Source organism: Trichosurus vulpecula, chromosome 4 (assembly GCF_011100635.1).
Source record: "Trichosurus vulpecula isolate mTriVul1 chromosome 4, mTriVul1.pri, whole genome shotgun sequence".
In the NCBI taxonomy this organism is placed as follows: Eukaryota; Metazoa; Chordata; class Mammalia; order Diprotodontia; family Phalangeridae; genus Trichosurus; species Trichosurus vulpecula.
The window spans coordinates 303,100,177-303,120,461 of record NC_050576.1 but is presented as its reverse complement, the minus strand read 5'-3'; the positions used below and the strand labels follow the sequence as shown (position 1 = coordinate 303,120,461).

General features: G+C 39.9%; 1 protein-coding gene across 2 annotated transcripts in view; it reads left to right on the top strand.

Annotated features, from left to right (window-relative positions):
• Window positions 1-1,967: 1,967 nt before the first annotated feature.
• Window positions 1,968-20,285, top strand: part of GTF2F2 (general transcription factor IIF subunit 2) — a 170,764-nt gene continuing 152,446 nt past the window's right edge. The window contains exons 1-2 of one of the 2 annotated variants that reach the window (XM_036757794.1): window positions 1,968-2,211; window positions 15,148-15,221. In XM_036757794.1, the coding sequence (XP_036613689.1) occupies window positions 2,146-2,211; window positions 15,148-15,221 (140 nt within the window). In that variant the 5' untranslated portion in view covers window positions 1,968-2,145. The remainder of the gene's footprint in view (window positions 2,212-15,147; window positions 15,222-20,285) is intronic. The other variant, XM_036757795.1, reaches the window with a different exon arrangement.

Here is a 20,285-nt window from a genome sequence, read left to right as displayed (position 1 = left end):
AAATACAAGATATATACAAAGTACTTGGGTGTGTGTGATATAAACATAGGGAATCATGACAAATGTAGGGAGTATGAGAAGTACAAACCAAGGATAGGTTGCAAAGCTTATCAAAAGAATAATTCTCTCTGCTCTGAATACATGTAGCACACACATGCTGATTGTATCATCTGGCCCATTTTATCAAGCCCTACTTGGTAATAGTTCACATTCCAGCATGCTTATTTTCCCTTATCCACCCCTCCTACTTCTATACTCTCCAGATCAATGAGCCTTGCCATCTGCCCTGAGGCATAATGGCTCCTCCCTGACCTAGCTGGGGCCATAATTAAATCAATTATTACTGGAAAGGGAGTTTATGGGACAGGATTTTCAAATAATAGGAGAGACATCCTTAGGAGAAACAAAGTATATTTATTTTACAAACCTTGCAAGGTTTGGGCACACCTCCACAATGGAGGAGGCGAGGTAAAAGGGAACCTGCCTTAATTTATACTGATTGAAAAGATTCCCACCCACCTCCATCACTTCTCACCATTGGCTGGGAGGTGGGCTTACAGTCTAGGCGTGAAAACTAGACAGAGGACCAAGGTTGATCTGGTCCACTCAGGTTTTCCCTATCGGAACTCAACTGCTGGGGTGGCGTCTGGAAGTCTAGGAGAAGAAATGGGGTGGGGGGGGGGAGGAGAGACCTTCCTGGAGCAGAGAACAAATAGCTCACAGGAAGTTCATTACCTTCTAACATCTGAGAGAAAGGGGGAAGGGCATGCCCACAGCTCCAGGCCCTGACTTTCCAGAATCACAAGGCCAAATCCCAAACCTCTCCTACTCCCTTAGACATACCCTGTGGAGTCTTCACAATTATCCATCCCATTCAGGAGTGTCAACCAATCAGTCAATCAACCAACATTTATTTAGTGCCTGCTGCTGCTGAACATTCACAATCCCCCAATTCCAAATCAAAGCACCCTTTCAGGGCCACCCTCCTCTATATAAGTAACTTCCTTCTATTAGAATGTAAGTTCCTTGGGGGCAGGAACCTCTCCTTCCTGTTTGTGTATCGCCCTCCCCCCCAATCCCCCAGAACTTAGCACAGTACTTAGCACATAGTAAGTGCTTAATCAATGGATTTTCTTCTATTCCTTCATACGTTCACTCATTCATTCATAGCTGTGACTAGAGAGGAAAATTTTTGCTTCTAGGAGACAGAGCAGTTTTGAGTGATGATAGATGTCTATCACCTATTGAGTGGGTGACTGAAGCTGGAGATAAAGGTCATGGAATGTGAGAAGTTTGAGAAGAGCGTGTGGGAAATGTCATCGCTCTTGATGATGACGTCACTCACAATTGAGAACTTAGTGCCATTTGAAGACTTTTGATAATGAATGCAAAAAAGAAGGAAAAGGAAAGTTAGTTCCAATCAAATTCCTAGTTGATCTAAGGCAGGAACTATTGTTTTATTTTTAAAATTGTTTTTGTTTGTCTATTTCCAGTGCTCGCCATACAGTAGGCGCTTAATAAATGCCTGCCAAGTGAATGAATTTGTGGCTGCTCTGTGTTTCCCAGGGGGCAGGGTGGTGTCATGGGAAATACATTGGACTGGGGGTCAGGGTACAAGTCCCTGCTTTGCATGACCTTGGCGAAGTCACCTGAGTCCTCTAGGTCTCAGTTTCTTCATCTGGGAGTTGGAGAATGTTCCCTCCAATGGTCTTCCACAGCTGCTTCTCCATCTTCTACTGCTTGTCAGTCGCATCTTAACAAGTCTTTAATCTGTAATCCAAGTAACGGCATAGAGATCTACATCTTGCGCATCTTCTCGGAAGAGCCCTGTTTATGTCTCTCAAAAGCCTAACTCGGCAAGAGTCTGCACCCCTGCTCCCCACTCCAGTCTATCGGCTTCAGAAACCACGCCCACTCCGCTGAGCAAAGCGAAGAAAATATGTCCTCCACGAGGCACCGTAGGGCACAGACGTAGTGCGCAGGCGCGGCTTCCCGGTCTCCGGGAGTGGCGTGTTCCCCTCCCCCAAGTAAGCGGCTTCCCGGCTTTGGAGCGACGCCGGCGGTGCCAGAGCCGCGACCTCCGGACTTCTCTCCCCGAACCCGCGCTCCCTTCTCCTCCACCGGTGGCGAAGTTTACGGAGAGCCATGGCCGAGCGCGGGGAGCTCGACTTGACCGGCGCCAAACAAAATACTGGAGTGTGGCTCGTGAAGGTAAAGGCCGACCGAGCCCCGCCCCCAGCCCCCCCCCCCCCAATCGGGGGTCCCACCATCCCTCACCCCGAAGATCCAGCCCTTCTCCCCCAAGCCCCAGAGGGGTAACCCCAGCGTGGACTGGCGAGACAGTTGTTCTAACAGCATTTATTAGACACTTGCTGTGTACCAGGCACTCCGCTCAGCACTTGGGGTGGTTGGGGCGGGTGGGAACACAAGAACCGAGACGGGGCGGCCCTCCCTGCCCTCCCTGAAATGGGGGAAACATAACATGTAGCCAGAGAAGTAAGTGCAGAGTGTAAGGTTATACATTTAGAGCTGAAAATCCAACTCCTTCACTTTACAGAGAGGGAAACTGAGGCACAGAGCGGCAAAGTGACCCGGCTTGGGGGGTGGGGGTGGTGTCAAAGGGCCACCGAGTGTCCGAGCTGTATTTGAGCCCAGGCTTATGACTTAAATCCAATGTCCCAACCGGTCCACCCCCCTTCCATCCAGTCGTTCTGGAGGGAGCCCCAACACCGGGGAGGGTGATGAGCCAAGGGCCCGGGTAGGAGGGGCCGCAGCCTGAGCCTTAAGGGGGACCCCGGGGGCAGAGGTGAGCAGAAGGTACAGCAGAAGCTATAGTGTGGCCGGTGCTTCTGCTCCAGGGTCTGGTGATTTTCTGAATTTCCCCAAGTGCCCTGTGCGAGCTTGTCCCCACGTCCGCTTCACAGGGTGATCCACAGCAGTGTTTATTCTACATACACTATTAAAGTGCCTAATGCGTGCAGCGGAGGGATACAATTTAAATATAATTTAAAACTGATTTAAATTTAAAAATGACTTAAATATGATAATGTTTCTGCCTTCTTGGAGTTTATAGCCTCGTAGAGGGACAGATAGCTGTCTTACCAAATAAGCGTATTGTAGAGATGCAGGAACAAAATATCGGTTAAGGACAGAAAGGAAGAAGGTAATTAAGCTTGAGGGAAAAGTGTATTGTACAGAGGCAGAACAGAATACTGGTTAAAATTAGAGAGGAAGAAGTTGAGAGGCAGAGGGACAGATAGGTGGCCCATGGATAGAGCGCTGGGGCTGAAGTCAGGAAGACCCAAGTTCAAATTCTTACACACTTACTTACTAGCTGTGTGACCCCTGGGCAAGGCACTTAACCTTGTTTGCCTCAGTTTCCTCTTCTGTAAAATGAGCTGGAGAAGGAAATGGCGAACTTCTCTAGGATCTTTGCCAAGAAAACCTCATATGGGGTCACGAAGAGTTGGACATGACATGACATGACATGAAAAGAGAAGAAGAACAAAATACTGGTTGAGGATGGAAGGAAGAAGGTAATTAAACTTCCTGGAAAGATTAGTTAAGCATGTTGTAGAGAGGCAGAACAGAGCTGTGGTTAAAGTTGGATGGGGTGAAGGTAAACATCCATCACGGTGAGTTTCATGGAAGAGGTGATACTGGAGTTGAGCTTCAGAGGGGGAGGGACAGCATTTCAGGCTTAGGTAAGGTGGTGAGAGATTGTTACTTTGGGTGGGTATGCAGATTTTGATAGATGTGATAGTGGGAGAGTAATCCCTACCTAGCAGCTGATTTTCCCCACCAGACTCCATAGGAGACATTTCCTAATCCGTAAAGTATGTATTTGAGGCACACTTTGAACACTTTTAAGTGCCAGGCTACTTGCTTCTAGGCCCCTTGCATCAGAGTGTCTTTCTTAATGGACCCAGTGGGTGGTCTGGTGGACATGAGAGGCCATTTGCCTGTATTTATTAATTTGTTCTTATTGTATTCCACTTGCAGTAATTAGTTTTCTGTGAATTTAATCAAATTCTCAATCATGGTATGTTCTCAAAATCTGCTCCAATTCTTCTTGCCGGATCTAGTCATGTTTAAAGACAACTTCATAAAGTGATTGAATCAATCCAGAAATAATTATTAAATACCTGCTCTGCTAGGCACTCTGAGCAATACAAAGAATCTACATTCCTTGTCTGCAAGAAGTTTGTGGTGTGGTTGGGGAGGCAAGTCAACACATGAAAAACTGAATAAAATTAAATAGCAGTAAAGACAATAATATAAGAGCTTCCTTGCCAGGTAAAGATAATCATTTACATGGTGTTTTAAAGTTTAGAAAGCCCTTTCCCCACTACAAGTCCTTTAGGTAGATAGTGGAAGTCTCATCGTCCCCTTTTTACACATGAGGAAACTAAGGCCCAGAGAGGTTCAGTAATTTGCTTGAAGTTATGCAACAGGTCTCTGTAAGAGCACAGATGTGAACCCAGGGCTCCTAAATCCCAAGTCACTTCATTATGAGTCAATCAGCCAACAAGCATTTATTAAGCGCCTTCTACTTGCTAGGCACAGGGCCTGCTGAGAGAAACTCCTGCCTTCAAAGTCCTATTGAAGGAGACAAAATGTGTTGCGTGTAAATACATACAAAATAAATGAGGATTCAGGGGTTTGTTTTGCTTTGGTTTTGGTGGCACTTGAGATGAACTCAGGAAACTAATAGGGATTCTCAGAGGTGGGAAAGAGAGCAGAGCAGCTTGTGCAAAGGCAGGGAGGCTGGAGGTGGAGTATCCTGTGTGAGGGACAGCCAGAGGCTGAAGAGTTCATGAAGGGGAGGGATGTTGTAAACTTGGACAAACAAGCTGGAGCCTGGTGCTGAAGTGCCTTTGATGACAAATGAACTCTGGATTTGTGCTTGATCCCAAGGGATAGTGTGGTACAGTAAAAGGAGTAATGGATTTGAAGGAGCCTGGATTTGTACTCAGATCAGTGATTTAATACCTGTGTGTGATCTTGGCCAAGACTTAACTTTTCTGACTCTCAGTTCCTCATCTGTAAAATGGAAACGTTGAAGTACATGGCTTCTTCTTTTTTTTTCACTCTGTCATAAAAATCAAATTGTCTCATTTTTCTAATTTAATTTTTTTATTAAGAACTTGTACATCCATCAACAAATATAATTTCTATAGTCAAAGAACAGAAAAAGGGAATTATATATGAAATTAAAACTTAGATATAGCTTGGTTTTTCCTAAACATACAATACCTTGTATCCATGTGTTTGTGTCTCTGAGCCTTCCTTTGCTCTCTTGATATTTTATGTGTCATTAATGCTTTTTTTCTCAGATAACACTATTATTTCCCATGTTCCCAAAGCTGGGAAGCAAGAAGTGATGAGTTTATTATCTAGGGCAAGAGTTGGCAACTTTGTTGGGTTATAGGATCCCTTCGCTCTCCATTGGCAGTCTGGCAGAGTCTTAAAGATTGCTTTTCAGAATGATGGTTTTAATATGTAAATAAAATACATAGGATTACAAATGGTCAATTATATTGAAATGTAGTTATTGCAGTATTAATAAAACAAGCTCACAAGAAGAACCCCTGATTTGGGGCAATGAGTGCCTTGAGTTCAGAGGAAGGAGAGAGAATATTGTAGGGCAGGAGGTTTGTGATTTGACTTGTTTTAAGAAGTCTTTGTCAAAATTTAAGCTCATCCGTAAACTTTCTCACTTCTGCATTTTCTTTTGCAACATTACTGATTCACACTCAGATACTGATTTCTGGGCGTTCTCAGTTTGTGAACACTTACTTTAACTTGTGATCCCTTTTCAGATTTTGCATTGGTGTGGATCACCTTTGACCCACCTGAGAGGTAGATTAATTTGCGTAGGTTAAAATGAGCATGGTTTTAGATGGAAAGTTAATAAATGCCAATAAGAAGACATATCTGTGTGTCTATTATGTTTCCTTAGGTTAAAGCTTTTCTAAAATGTGGTTTATAGACCTCAAGACCTACTAATAGATTTCAGGGACTCCATGAAGTTGTTGTTTTTTTAATTTAATTTTTAAGTTTCAAATTTTCTCCCTTCCTCCTTCCCTCCACCTCCTCCCCTACCTACTCAGAAGGCAAAAAATACATTACCCGTTATACATAGGAAGTCATGCAAAATATATTTCTACGTTAGCCATGTTGGGAAAAAAGAGAAGCAAGAAAAATAGAAAAAAATATTTCAATCTGCACTAATTTCATTAGTTCTCTCTCTAAAGGTAGGTAAGCATTTTCATTATGAATCCTTTGAAATTGTTGTAGATCACTATATAGATCAAAGTTGCTAAGTCTTTCACAGTTACATATTGTTAAAGTATTGCTGTTAATGTATACCTTGTTCTCCTGGTTCTGCTCGTTTCACCTCAGTTCATACAAGTCTTCCCAGGTTTTTCTAAAATCATCCCCTTTAACTTTTTTTTTTTACAATGCAACAGTATTTCATCACAATCACGTATTTCACAGCTCATTCAGTCATTCCCCAATTGACCTTTCCTCACTTTCCAGTTTTTTGCCACCATGAGAAGAGCTGCTGTAAATATTTTTGTACACATGGGTCCTTTTCCTCTTTTATCTCTTTGGGTATAGACTTAGTACCAGCATTGCTAGGTCACAGGGTAGGCGCAGTTTGATAGCCCATTGGACGTAGTTCCACATTGTTCTCCAGAATGCTTAGAACAGTTTATAACTCCACCAGTAGTGCGTTAGTGCCCTTATTTCTCCCTGTCCCTTTCAGAATTTGTCATTTTACTTTTCTGTCATTTTATTTTTTTTATTTATTTTTTTTTGAATTTCTTTTTTTTTTTTTTTTGGATCATTCATTTATTTAGGATTTTTAGTTTTCAGTGTTGATTTTCACAAGAGTTTGAATTACAAATTTTCTCCCCATTTCTACCCTTCCCCCTACTCCAAGATGGCATATATTCTGGTTGCCCCATTCCCCAGTCAGCCCTCCCTTCTGTCACCCCACTCCCCCCATCCCCATTTCCCTTGTGGGGCAAGATAGATTTCTGTGCCCCATTGCCTGTATATCTTAGTTACTAGTTGCATGTAAAAACTTTTTTTTTGGAACATCTGCTTTGAGTTCCAAATTCTCTCCCCTCTTCCCTCCCCACCCACCCTCCCTAAGAAAGCAAGCAATTCCACATAGGCCACATGTGTATCATTTTGTAAAACCGTTCCACAATACTCATGTTGTGAAAGACTAACTATATTTTGCTCCATCCTATCCTATCCCCCTTTATTCAATTTTCTCCCTTGACTCTGTCCCTTTTCAAAAGTGTTTGCTTTTGATTACCTCCTCCCCCATCTGCCCTTCCTTCTATCGTCCCCGCTTTTTGATCTCCTTCCTTGTTCTTTCCTGTGGGGTAAGATACCCAATTGAGTGTGTATGTTATTCCCTCCTCAGGTCAGATCTGATGAGAGAAAGATTCATTCATTCCTCCTCACCTGCCCCTCTTCCCTTCCAATGAACTGCTTTTTCTTGCCACTTTTATGTGACAGAATTTACCCCATTCTATCTCTCCCTTTCTCCCTCTCTCAATATATTCCTCTCTCATCCCTTAACTTGATTTTATGTTTTTAGGTATCATCCCTTCATATTCAACTCACCCTGTGCCCTCTCTCTCTCTCTCTCTGTGTATATATGTATGTGTGTGTGTGTGTGTGTGTGTATATATATATATATTCCCTTCAGCTACTCTAATACTGAGGTCTCATGAATCATACCCATCATCTTTCCATGTAGGAATGTAAACAAAACTGTTCAACTTTAGTAAGTCCCTTATGATTTCTCTTTCTTGATTACCTTTTCATGCTTCTCTTGATTCTTGTGTTGGAAAGTCAGATTTTCTATTCAGCTCTGGTCTTTTCACTGAGAAAGCTTGAAAGTCCTCTATTTTATTGAAAGTCCATAGTTTGCCTTGGAGCATGATACTCAGTTTTGCTGGGTAGTTGATTCTGAGTTTTAATCCTAGCTCCATTGACCTCCGGAACATCATATTCCAAGCCCTTCCATCCCTTAATGTAGAAGCTGCTAGATCTTGTGTTATCCTGATTGTGTTTCCACAATACTCAAATTGTTTTTTTTCTGGCTGCTTGCAGTATTTTCTCCTTGATCTGGGAGCTCTGGAATTTGGCAACAATATTCCCAGGAGTTTTCTTTTTGAGGAGGCGATCAGTGGATTCTTTCAATTTCTATTTTACCCTCCAGCTCTAGAATATCCGGGCAGTTCTCCTTGATAATTTCTTGAAAGATGATATCTAGGCTCTTTTTTTGATCATGGCTTTCAGGTAGTCCAATAATTTTTAAATTTTCTCTCCTGGATCTGTTTTCCAGGTCAGTGGTTTTTCCAATGAGATATTTCACATTGTCTTCCATTTTTTCATTCCTTTGGTTCTGTTTTATAATATGTTGATTTCTCATGAAGTCACTAGCTTCCACTTGCTCCAATCTAATTTTTAAGGTAGTATTTTCTGCAGTGGTCTTTTGGACCTCCTTTTCCATTTGGCTAATTCTGCCTTTCAAGGCATTCTTCCCCTCATTGGCTTTTTGGAGCTCTTTTGCCGTTTGAGTTAGTCTATTTTTGAAGGTGTTATTTTCTTCAGTATTTTTTGGGTTTCCTTTAGCAAGTCATTGACTCGTTTTTCATGGTTTTCCTGCATCACTCTCATTTCTCTTCCCAATTTTTCCTCTACTTCTCTAACTTGCTTTTCCAAATCCTTTTTGAGCTCTTCCATGGCCTGAGACCAGTTCATGTTTTTCTTGGAGGCTTTTGATGTGGACTCTTGCACTTTGTTGACTTCTTCTGGCTGCATGTTTTGGTCTTCTTTGTCACCAAAGAAAGATTCCAAAGTCAGAGACTGAATCTGAATGTGTTTTCACTGCCTGGCCATGTTCCCAGCCAACTTACTTGACCCTTGAGTTTTTCAGCGGGATATGACTGCTTATAGAGTATAGAGTACTTTGTCCCAAGCTATTTCTACACAGCAAGCTCTGCCACACCAGCGTTCCTCCTCCCCCAAGAACCGACAACCCGGACTGGGATTCAGATCTAAGCTGGCTCTGTACTCCTGCTCTGATCCCCCTCTTAATTCCTCCCCCCAGGTGGGCCTGGGGCCAGAAACAACTGCAGCTGTAGTTCTGTAACTGCACGTTCTCTGCTGCCACTGAGGCAGCTTTTCCCACTAACCTTCTCTGTTGTCTTTGGTGTTTGTGGGTTGAGAAGTCTGGTAACTGCCACAGCTCACTGATTCAGGGTGCTAGGGCCTGTTCTGCCTGGCTCCTGGTCTGGATGGTCCTGGCGTGGCCCATGCTGGTATCTGCTCCCAGCTCCATGCGATAGACCTTACCCTGTGACCATCTGGGCCATCCTGGGCTGGAGCCCTGCTTCCCTCTGCTATCTCGTGGGTTCTACAGCTCTAGAATTTGTTCAGAGCCATTTTTCATAGGTGTTTGGAGTGACCTGGGGGGGAGCTCATGCAAGTCCCTGCTTTCCAGTCCCCATCTTTTCTGTCATTTTAACTAATCTGATGGGTGTGAGGTGGTATCTCAGAGTTATTTTAATTTGCCTTTCTCTACTTAGGGATTTAGAGTGTTTTTTCATATGGCTATTAATAGCATTGATTTCATACTCTCTGAAGTGCTACCCCGTGTTGTACAAGCCTTCTAGCTTCAAGTGTGATCCCTGAGCAAAACTGAAATCCAGGGAAATGAGAAGGAACTTATAGTAGAAATTTGGGGGTGTAACATCTGTCGTAATAACTCTGGTCCTCATTCACAGAGCTGTATGTCAAATGTAGAAGAGCTGAAGATAAGAAAATTTTTAAGACCTCCTTCATACCTTGGGCAAATTCTCTGAGCAGTCCTAACCTCAGATTACTTCTTCAGGACAGAATGAGAAGAAAAATATACCAAAAAAAATTCTTAAGTACTTACTATGTTCTAGGTAGGCACCATTGTAGTAGAAGAAATGGCCTTAGGAAATATAAACAAAGAAGCAGTTCCATGTATAAGGGGAGGAGTTGGGGAGGAAGATAATGAGGTAGGTGCTAAAGGAAAAGGAAGAGTATTCTGAAGAGTTGATCTATTATATCTACCAAAAACTGTCCCAGAAATAAAGTCTATGGGTTGGGGGGCAGAGCCAAGATGGCAGAGTACAAGCAGCAACCTAAATAAACTTTCCCAGCATTCCTCTCCAAAGAATTTAAAAACAATACCTCAAATCAAATTTGGGGTGGCAGAGCCAACAAAAAGGGTGAGATATTTTTCCAGCCAAGACAACTTAGGAGGTTGGCAGGAGAGGTCTTTGACACGAGGGTAAACTCACCCGTAAAACAAAAGTAGGTAACAGAATGGATTAGAAACCAGAATTCAACAATATGTTGTTTACAAGAGACACACTTGAAACAGAAAGACACAGTTAAAATAAAGGGCTAGAGCAGAATCTATTATGTTTCACCTGAAGTAAGAAAGGCAGAGTAGCAATCCTGATCTCAGACAAAGCAAAAGCAAAAATAGACCCAATTAAAAGAGATAATCAGGAGAACTCTATTTTGCTAAAAAGTGCCATAGATAGTAAAGTAATATAAAAAATTTTACTGCATATTTCTCTGATAAAGGTCTCATTTTTCAAATATATAGGGAACTGAATAAAATTTATAAAAATATGAATCATTCCCCGATTGTGATAAGTGGTCAAAGGATGAACAGGCAGTTTTTAGATGAAGAAATCAAAGCTGTCTATCATCATATGAAAAATTGCTCTAAATTACTATTACTTAGAGAAATGCAAATTAAAATAACTCTGGGCTACCACCTCACACCTATTAAAAATGACAAATGCTCGAGGGGCTGGAAACTTCTTCAGTTGTTTCATCAGTCCTGTCTGACTCTTCGTGACCCCATTTGAGGTTTTCTTGGCAAAGATACTGGAGTGCTTGGCCATTTCCTTCCCCAGCTCATTTTACAGATGAGGAAACTGAAGCAAATGGGGTGAAGTGACTTTCCCAGGGTCACACAGCTAGTATCTGAGTCCTGATTTGAACTCAGGTCTTCCTGACATCACTGTGCAATCTAGCTACCCCTGAGGGAAAATAAGCACACTAAAATGCTATTGGTAGACTTATGAACTAGTCTAATCATTTTGGAGAACAATTTGGAATTCTGCCCAAAAGACTATAAAAACTATGCATACCCTTTGACCCATCATTACCAGTAATAGGTCTGTACCCCAAAGAGACCAAAGGAAAAGAACTTATATGTACAGACATTTATAGCAGCTCTTTTTGTAGTGGTAAAGAATTGGAAGTTAGGGGATGCTCATCAATTGGGAAATGGCTGAGCAAATCGTGACATAAGATTGTGATGGAGTACTGCTGTGCTATAAGAAATCATGGGGGGAAGGTTCAGAAAAACATGGGAAGACATACAAATTGTTGTAAAATACAGTAAGAACCAGGAGACCATTGAGCACAATAACAGCAATATTGTAATGATGATTAACTGTGAAAGATTGGGCTACTGTGTTTAATACAGTGATCCAGGATGATTCCAAGGGACTCATGATGAAAAAGTGTTATCCACCTCCACAAAGAGAACTGCTGAACTTTGAGTACAAATTAGAGCATAGCTTTCTTGCTTTTTTTTTTTTTTTTAAGAAACACTATAGCTAATATGGAAATAAATTTGCATGATTTCACATGTATAATTGATATTAATTTCCTTGCCTTCTCAGTGGTTGGAAGAGTGAGAGGGAGGGAGGGAGAGAATTTGGAACTCAAAATTTAAAAAGAAGAAAAGAATATTAAAAATAAGTAATAAAAGAAATAAAGTCTATGCTTCAGACTCTTAATATTCAAGAGTCTCTGAAATCTGGCTCCAAGCAATGTCTGGAGGTAAGATAAATATCACACTAGGCCTTTCCTATATTCTACATTTCAGCCAAACTGTCTAATTCTCTTACTCCTTTATTATTGTTCTGCCTTCTCCCTTTCCTGTGCCTACATTCATAATTCACCAGGCATGGACTGGACTCTGCATCTTCCTCTCTGCTGTTGGTACGCAAGCAGATAATTCGCAAAATGAGATTAGAGTGGAGTGAAGATGAATTCTCTTTTGAATACATAATTTGGGATGATGATGATGGGGGCAACAAAGTATAATGTTTAGCAAGCATTTGGGGATATAGGATAGGAAGTTAGAGGAGAAGTTCAGGGAGAGAGAAAGGAGTTTGTTAAGTGTTCACCCTGTTACATGTAAGAAAAATTAACAATCATTTTTTAAAATTTTGAGTCCCAAATTCTCTCTGTTCTTCCGGTTCCTCCCCTTCCTTGAGAAGACAAGCAATTTGATTTCAGTTATACATGTGAAGTCATGTAAAACATTTCCATACTATCCATATAGCAAAAGAAATGTGTTGGGTACTTTTAAAAATCCAGTCTATAAACTGTCCTGTCCTTAAAGTACACTGGTTTCCTTTCTGTTGCAGCACAGGTTAATAGTTTTAATAAACATGTTTCAAATGATTTTTGAACTATATTGCTTACCTTCAGAAGATCATTCAGTAGCATACCTGAAGCCTTTCCTAAACTTAAATGCTGTATCTTTCAATTATGACATTCACAGACTTTGAAAAGGAGCCTGTTTTTGCCTGACAGCAAAAATGCTTACTTTATACAAATTGAAGTATTTTCTGTTTTTTTTTTTAATAATACAAGCTAATGTCTTTCCCCTTTTATAGAGCTAGTTGAAAATTTTTGTTGCACCTATATGAACAAAAAGATTTATAGCAACTCTTTTTGTGGTAGCAAAGAATTGGAAATTAAGGGAGTGGCTGAACAAATTGCAGTATATGATTGTGATGGAATACTGTTGTGCTATAAGAAATTGATGAACTATATAGTTTCAGAAGAACCTGGAAAGATATGAACTGATGCACAGTGTTGTGAGCAGAACCAGGAGAACAGTAACGGCAATAAGATAAGCAGCTGTGAATGATTTAGCTATTCTGATCAATACAATGATCCAAGGCAGTTCCAAAGCACTTATGAGGAAAAATGCTACCCACCTCAAGAGAGAGGATTGATGAAGTCTGAGTGCCATCTTGGGCTTGGGGAAGCCTAGAGAAATTCTTTTTTCCCATAAATTCCTCATCTTAATCTTCTTGCTACATTTGAGTTCCAGTCTTGAGGAGCTAACTCTGGAAACAAGTATTATATAGACTGAGAATATAGTTAGTGGTGGTAGGAGGGTGTTGGAAGGGGAGAAGAAAGGAACACCATTTAGAATTTTAAGTTACTTTACCACTGTCTTATTCCCTTTTCAGGCAGCTAGTATGTCTCCTATTCAATCAAAGACAGATCTGTTTTATACCTTATTGTGAGTGGACTGATAGGCTGGAGCCCTATTTCCAAGAGCCCTTTAGGGGCAAAGTGTAGCTTTTTAGATAGATAGATAGATAGATAGATAGATGGATAGATATTTGAAACAGCATTTTTTCCTATGATTTTTCATTGCAAGCAAACCTCTCAGATGAAATGTCCACCATACTGTGTATTAAATAAACTTTTGTAAGCTAGCCTGGGAGTCATTATTTATAAAATAGTTTCTCTTGGAAAATGTGTTCTATATTCCAGACAGCCAATTTATAAATGAACTTTTAGAACACTTATCACAGTTGAGGAAATCCTCTGTATTTGTACTGCTACTACATTGAATTTCTTTGTGAAACTTGCCTTCAGTATATGAGCTATAACATTAAATTCATGAAATCTCAAACCAACGATCCCCAAAATGTTGGTCACAGCCATGAGTGGCAGCTGTCACTATAGCTCTCTCTCCCTACAACTCTTTCAAGGGGCAAGTTGGGTGAAGGGTACTGTGGCAATGTCTCCTCATAAGTTTTGGAAAGACCTTAAACAGTAGTTTCCATGCAGGGGAGCCTTGGGTAAACTTCAAAGCCACATGCGCATGTGAAGAGGTGGTGATTTCTGAGAATATAGATGTCCCTAGGAAATGAAAATTAACAATTTAACTCAGTCCTGAAATGTTTACTGTTCATTACCTTTCATTATTTTGTCCTTTCTATAACTTAATTTCTAACCAGAAGGCTTCCAATGTCAAATTAGGTTCTTTAAAACAACTAGAATCTTGTTAACCCAAAATAAATGCTATTGGTTTGTTTGCTGAAGTTCAAGGATTAAGTAAACAGACTAAATATATCCATTCCCCTTCATGAGAAATCAGACCGATTATTTATTGAGCACTTCGGGGCATAAGACAGCATGTAAATAGTTAACATTTTTTATTGCTTCTAGGTTTGCTGCTACGCATTCAAAGCCTATAATTCTCTTCCCACCACTTTTGCCCACTCATTCAATGTTCCAGCAGATGCACTGTTAGGATTTTGCCTTGTGGTTTTCTACTTTTAAGAGATGGTCTCTAGGAACATATTTTTTAAAGTGGGAACTGCCTGTACTAGGGACTTAAGATACGTACTAATGAAAAGACAACCTCCCTGTCCCCAAGTAACTTATTAGGACACACTTGCTAATAACTGATGGGCTACTCTCTATCTGCAGAAAATCTTTTTGAATTTGGGCTGTCAGGTCTGGCTTCTGGCTTCTTTCAAGAATGTCATCCTTTAAAGCCTAGCTCAAGTTCCACTTCCTCTCTGAAGCCTCCTCTGAACTCCTTTTACATTTACAATCAGAACTACATAGTTTAGCATTAAATTGTTCTGCTATATTAGAAAGTCTTTGAGGTCAGGGACACTGTTTTTCAATATGTGGTGACTGTACAATCTGGGACATTACAGATTTCAAGAAAAGAACGTGTACTTTTGGTAAGGCTTTCAAAGAGAAATTTCCCTGGTGAGGTAGTGTGTCCCAGTTTTAGGGAAAATCTGGTTACTCTAACATAGTAATCATTGCATCCATCCCCCACGTTGTTGAGCATATAGTAGATAGAATCCTGATAAATAAATAAATAAATACCAATTGTGGACTAACAAGTTTAAATGCAAATAATATATCATTTGATGGTTTTTTTTTTTTTGAAAATTAACATCTCATATTGTGTTGATTGCGTGTATGTTTCCTGTTTTGTTTTAGGTTCCTAAATATTTGTCTCAGCAGTGGGCCAAAGCTTCAGGAAGAGGGGAAGTAGGAAAGCTGAGGATTGCAAAGTAAGTAAATTCACATGGCATTTTGGTATTATTTGGAAAAATTTATAATTATGTTGTGAATACACTTATAAATAAAGCACAGCACAGTAATACAGCAGACACTATTGCATGATTGAAATTTAAATGGAAAGACATGAAAAATTGGACTAGAGTACCTGTGAGTCAGGCCTTTCCAACTCTGAGTTCATTTGATTCTGTGAAATAAGGCTGTGCAACTACTAAGGCATTTATACCCTGTGGCTAATAGAAACAACTACTAAAGCATATTGAAGGGGAGTAAATAATCTCAGATATTGAAGGGTGTCTGTGTTATTCTGGCATAATTTCTTTCAGAAAGTCTTCATTGCTTTCAGTTTTGGTGGTGATTCAAAATCACCTTTATTGTCTGAGGAATGCTTTGCTATCTCACGTCACCCACCATTACTTGGTGCTTCTTTGCTAAACTTAGGATCATCTTTGTTCTTTTGCAGAGATTTTTTTTTACGTGGGTCAGTTGCTTGTATTGGATTTATATGTTAGATACACCCTATGTTTAGTTCTTGACATATCCTACGTTTGGTTCTTTTTTGATGGATGGATGTTCTTTTGCATTTTAAATCTACATTTATACCTCCTGATAGTGTGATCTTTCTTTTTTTTGTTTCAATTCTAAATAGAGTCTGTAATTTCTTAGTAACTTTTTAACAAGGTTGTTTAATAGTGAACAAGGGATCATTAATGTGCCTGATGGTGGCATTTGATAGTTGTTGGGTTTATTTCAAAAACATTTGCATTTCTTATTTTATTAGGCTTTTAGAAATCCTTCAAGGAGAATGAGGGCAGGTAACAGCATTTTTTTGCACATAAAACTGGGAAACAGGTTTTATTACTTGTCCAGGTAATGGTAGAACTGTATTAGAACTTAGTTTTCATAACTCCAGCACAAACTAGAGCACTCAGCAGACGTCACCTCGTTTTATACTAACAGCAATACATTAAATTTGTATAGCACTTTACCATTCCAAAGAGCTTTCAAGTACTTTAGCTCATATGATTCTCACAACAACCCTCTGAATTAGTTATTACTTTATGTAATAGATGTGTCCCTAGAAAACTGCATGTAAATCTCATTTTGTGAACTGAATACTTTTAATACTTTGATGCTACCTTTTATAAAGTGAACAGGGCTTTGTAAAGTAGATAATTATCCTCTCCCCCCGCCCCCCCCCCCCCGCTTTGTTTCATAGTTTCTGCAAACCTTAGGGGACTATATAAGTATCAGTGTTTATTATCAAGCTCAGATTTTTCATGTATTGGTTTTCTCAGAAGTGGGTTATGCCTGTAAGATGGCACAGTGCATGGAGAGCTAGGCCCGGAACCAGGAAAACCTGAGTTCAAATATGACCTCAGACACTTACTAGCTTTGTGACCCTGGGCAAGTCACTTAACCTGTGTCTCTGTCAGTTTTCTCAATTTTAAAATGGGGATGATAATAGCACTTAACCTGTGAGGATCAAATGAGATAATATTTGTAAAGCATTTAGCACAGTCCCTAGCATACAGAAGGTGCTGAATAAATCTTTGTTCCCTTCCCCTAACTGGAACCAGCCTACTAGAGCAACATAGTGACAAGCCTTAACCACCATATAGTTTTAAAGAAATGTAGCCAACTATTGCTTTTAAATATATACAGTATTGAAACTAAGAGTCTTGTCAAATAGAAGATGAGCCTCTTTAAGATAAAAAGTATTTGAAGTGCACACAGCCTAGTGGAGATAGAGAGCCTGCCTCAGAGGCAGTGTGGCTTAGCTTTGTTTCCTACTCCTGAGCATAGCCAGTGAACCTAGGTAAAGTCACTTCTATTTCTCAATGTCCTTGGCAACTCTCTAAGACTGTAATGAAGATTAGGTGGCAGTCTTCATTGAGAGAGGGAGAGTCTCCACTGGGAGCAAAGGGAAGAATGGATTTAGACCCAACATCTCCTGTCTTCCCCATAATCTCCCTTCAAAAAACCCAGTCTTGTAACTAGCATCTTAAGAAGATTGATAAAGTATTTAAAAGTATCTTATTGTTAGATAGATATAATATGTGAAATTACTAAATTGTTGTTAATTCTTTTTCTTTATTTCCTTTTTCGGTAAACTCCAGTGGCTCCCTATTACCTTAAAGACCCAAATACAAACTCTTCTATTTGGTATTTAAAGTCCTTCATACTCTGGCTGCAGCCCAGCTTGCCAGCCTTATGGTTACACTATTCTCTTTTATGCAGTTTTTGGTTCAGCCATACTGACCTTCTTGTTCCTTACATTGACCCTCCATCTCCTGTCTCCCTGCCTTTCCTTCTTGCCCACGATGTGTTCTCTTTTGGCTTCCGTCTCTCAAAATATACCTAGTTCCTTTAACAATTCAGCTCCTAACACATTCTTCATGAATAATAGCTAGCATTTAAATAGTATTTTAAGGTTTGCAAAGTACTTTACAAATATTATATCATTCTATACTCATAACTAGAAAATAGGTACTTGCTATTCACATTTTATAGATAAGGAAGCTGAGGTAGACAGGTGGAGCAATTTGCCCAGGGTTACACAGCTAGTAAATGTCTGAGGCCATATTTGAATCTCAAGTTTTTTGGACCATAGGCCTAGCACTCTCTCCACTGCACTATCTTATAGATATGACCCACTTTGCTGGCTGTCCCAGTAAAAACTCCTTTAGGAAAGGAACTGGTTTATTTCTTTGTATTCCTATCTTCCCTTACAGTGGCAGGTACATAATATGCCCATAACAAATGTTGTATGTTGATTCATAGATAATGTGAAGGTAAATCATCTTGGCCTCACTTATTGAGTTGTTTTCAGTCGTGTCTGACTCTTTGTGACCCCATTTGGGGTTTTCTTGGCAAAGATACTGGAATGATTTGCCATTTCCTTCTCTGGCTTATTTTACAGATGAGAAAACTGAGGCAAATAGGGTCCAGTGACTTGCCCAGGGTCACTACACAGCTAGTAAGTGTCTGAGGCCAGATTTGAACTCAAGGAGATGAGTCTTCCTGACTCCATGCCCAGTGCTCTATCCACTGCACCACCTAGCTGTCCTAATTGGCCTTACTTATCATAAAATTATAGACTTATAGAACTTTTACGCTGAAGAGATCACGTATTCCAGTTCTCTTATTTTATAGATGATCGTACTTGGAGAGATTTAGTGGTATCTAAATTCCCAGTGTTTTTCTCCATTCCATAGGCCACTTTCTCAGTTGCTCAGTCAGTTTGAATGATCTCTTTTCCACTATTATGAGCCTTAGAAAAGAGTATGCCTAAGAGTCTCCCGTAAAAAAATAAAAAGGCAAATTTCCCAATGGGAAAAATGAGATTGAATTAATGAACTTTGATTATATACAAGTTTATAGCTCATTTTTATTTATTATTTCAGGTTGTTCTCTTAGCAAGATAAAGCTCTATTTTATATAAAATATTCTATTTGCCTCAAAGTACTAGAGGTCTTCTATATTCAGGAGGCATAGCTGCTTGGAAATTGCTTCATTTAACACCAGTACAGTCTAACTTTAATATAGTTTGGGCAAATGGTGGTATGTTTGTAATTTTTTTTTCTATGCCTTCTTTGACCACAGCACCTTATCTTTCCATCTGTCTTATTCATTCTTATATTCTTCTTTGCCTTCATCTTGATTTCTAGGCCCTCTACACATCTATGAATTCCAATAGATTTCTATCTAATTTGTTTTTTTTTTATTTAATTTATTTAATATTAGTTTTCAGCATTGATTTTCACAAGAGTTTGAATTACGAATTTTCTCCCCATTTCAACCCTCCCACCCACTCCAAGATGGCATATATTCTGGTTACCCCATTCCCCAGTCAGCCCTCCCTCCTGTCACCCCACTCCCCTCCCATCACCTTTTCCCTTCTTCTCTTGTAGTGCAAGATAGATTTCTACACCCCATTGCCTGTATCTTATTTCCTAGTTGCATGCAAAAACTTTTTTTTTTTTGTTTTTGAACGTCTGTTTTTAAAACTTTGAGTTCCAAATTCTCTCCCCTCTTCCCTTCCCTCCCACCCTCCCTAAGAAGGTGAGCAATTCAATGTAGGCCACATGCATATCATTATGTAAAACCTTTCCACAATACTCATGTTGTGAAAGATTAACTATGTTTTGCTCCTTCCTAAGCCATCCCCCTTTGTTGAATTTTCTCCCTTGACGCTGTCCCTTTTCAAAAGTGTTTGTTTTTGATTACCTCCTCCCCCTGTCTGCCCTCCCTTCTATTGTTCCCCCTTTTTTATCTTCTTCCTCCTTCTTTCCTGTGGGGTAAGATACCCAATTGAGTGTGTATGGTATTCCTTCCTCAGGTCAAATACAATGAGAGCAAGATTTACTCATTCCTCCTCACCTGCCTACAGAACTGCTTTTTCTTGCCACTTTTATGCGAGATAATTTACCCCATTCTATCTCTCCCTTTCTCCCTCTCTCAATATATTCCTCTCTCATCCCTTAATTTGATTTTATTTTTTTAGATATCATCCCTTCAAATTCAACTCTCCCTGTGCCCTCTGTCTATATGTGTGTGTGTATGTAAATATACACACACATGCATATATACATATATACATACATAGACACACACACACACACATATATATCTATATTATATACACATACATACACACATATATATATATATATGCATATTCCTTTCAGCTACTATGATACTGAGGTCTCATGAATCATAGACATCATCTTTCCATGTAGGAATGTAAACAAAACAGTTCAACTTTAGTAAGTCCCTTATGATTTCTCTTTCTTGTTTACCTTTTCATGCTTCTCTTATTCTTGTATTTGAAAGTCAAATTTTCTATTCAGCTCTGGTCTTTTCACTGAGAAAGGTTGAAAGTCCTCTATTTTATTGAAAATCCATATTTTGCCTTGGAGCAAGATACTCAGTTTTGCTGGGTAGTTGATTCTAGGTTTTAATCCTAGCTCCGTTGACCTCCAGAATATCGTATTCCAAGCCCTTCGGTCCCTTAATGTTGAAGCTGCTAGATCCTGGGTTATCCTGATTGTGTT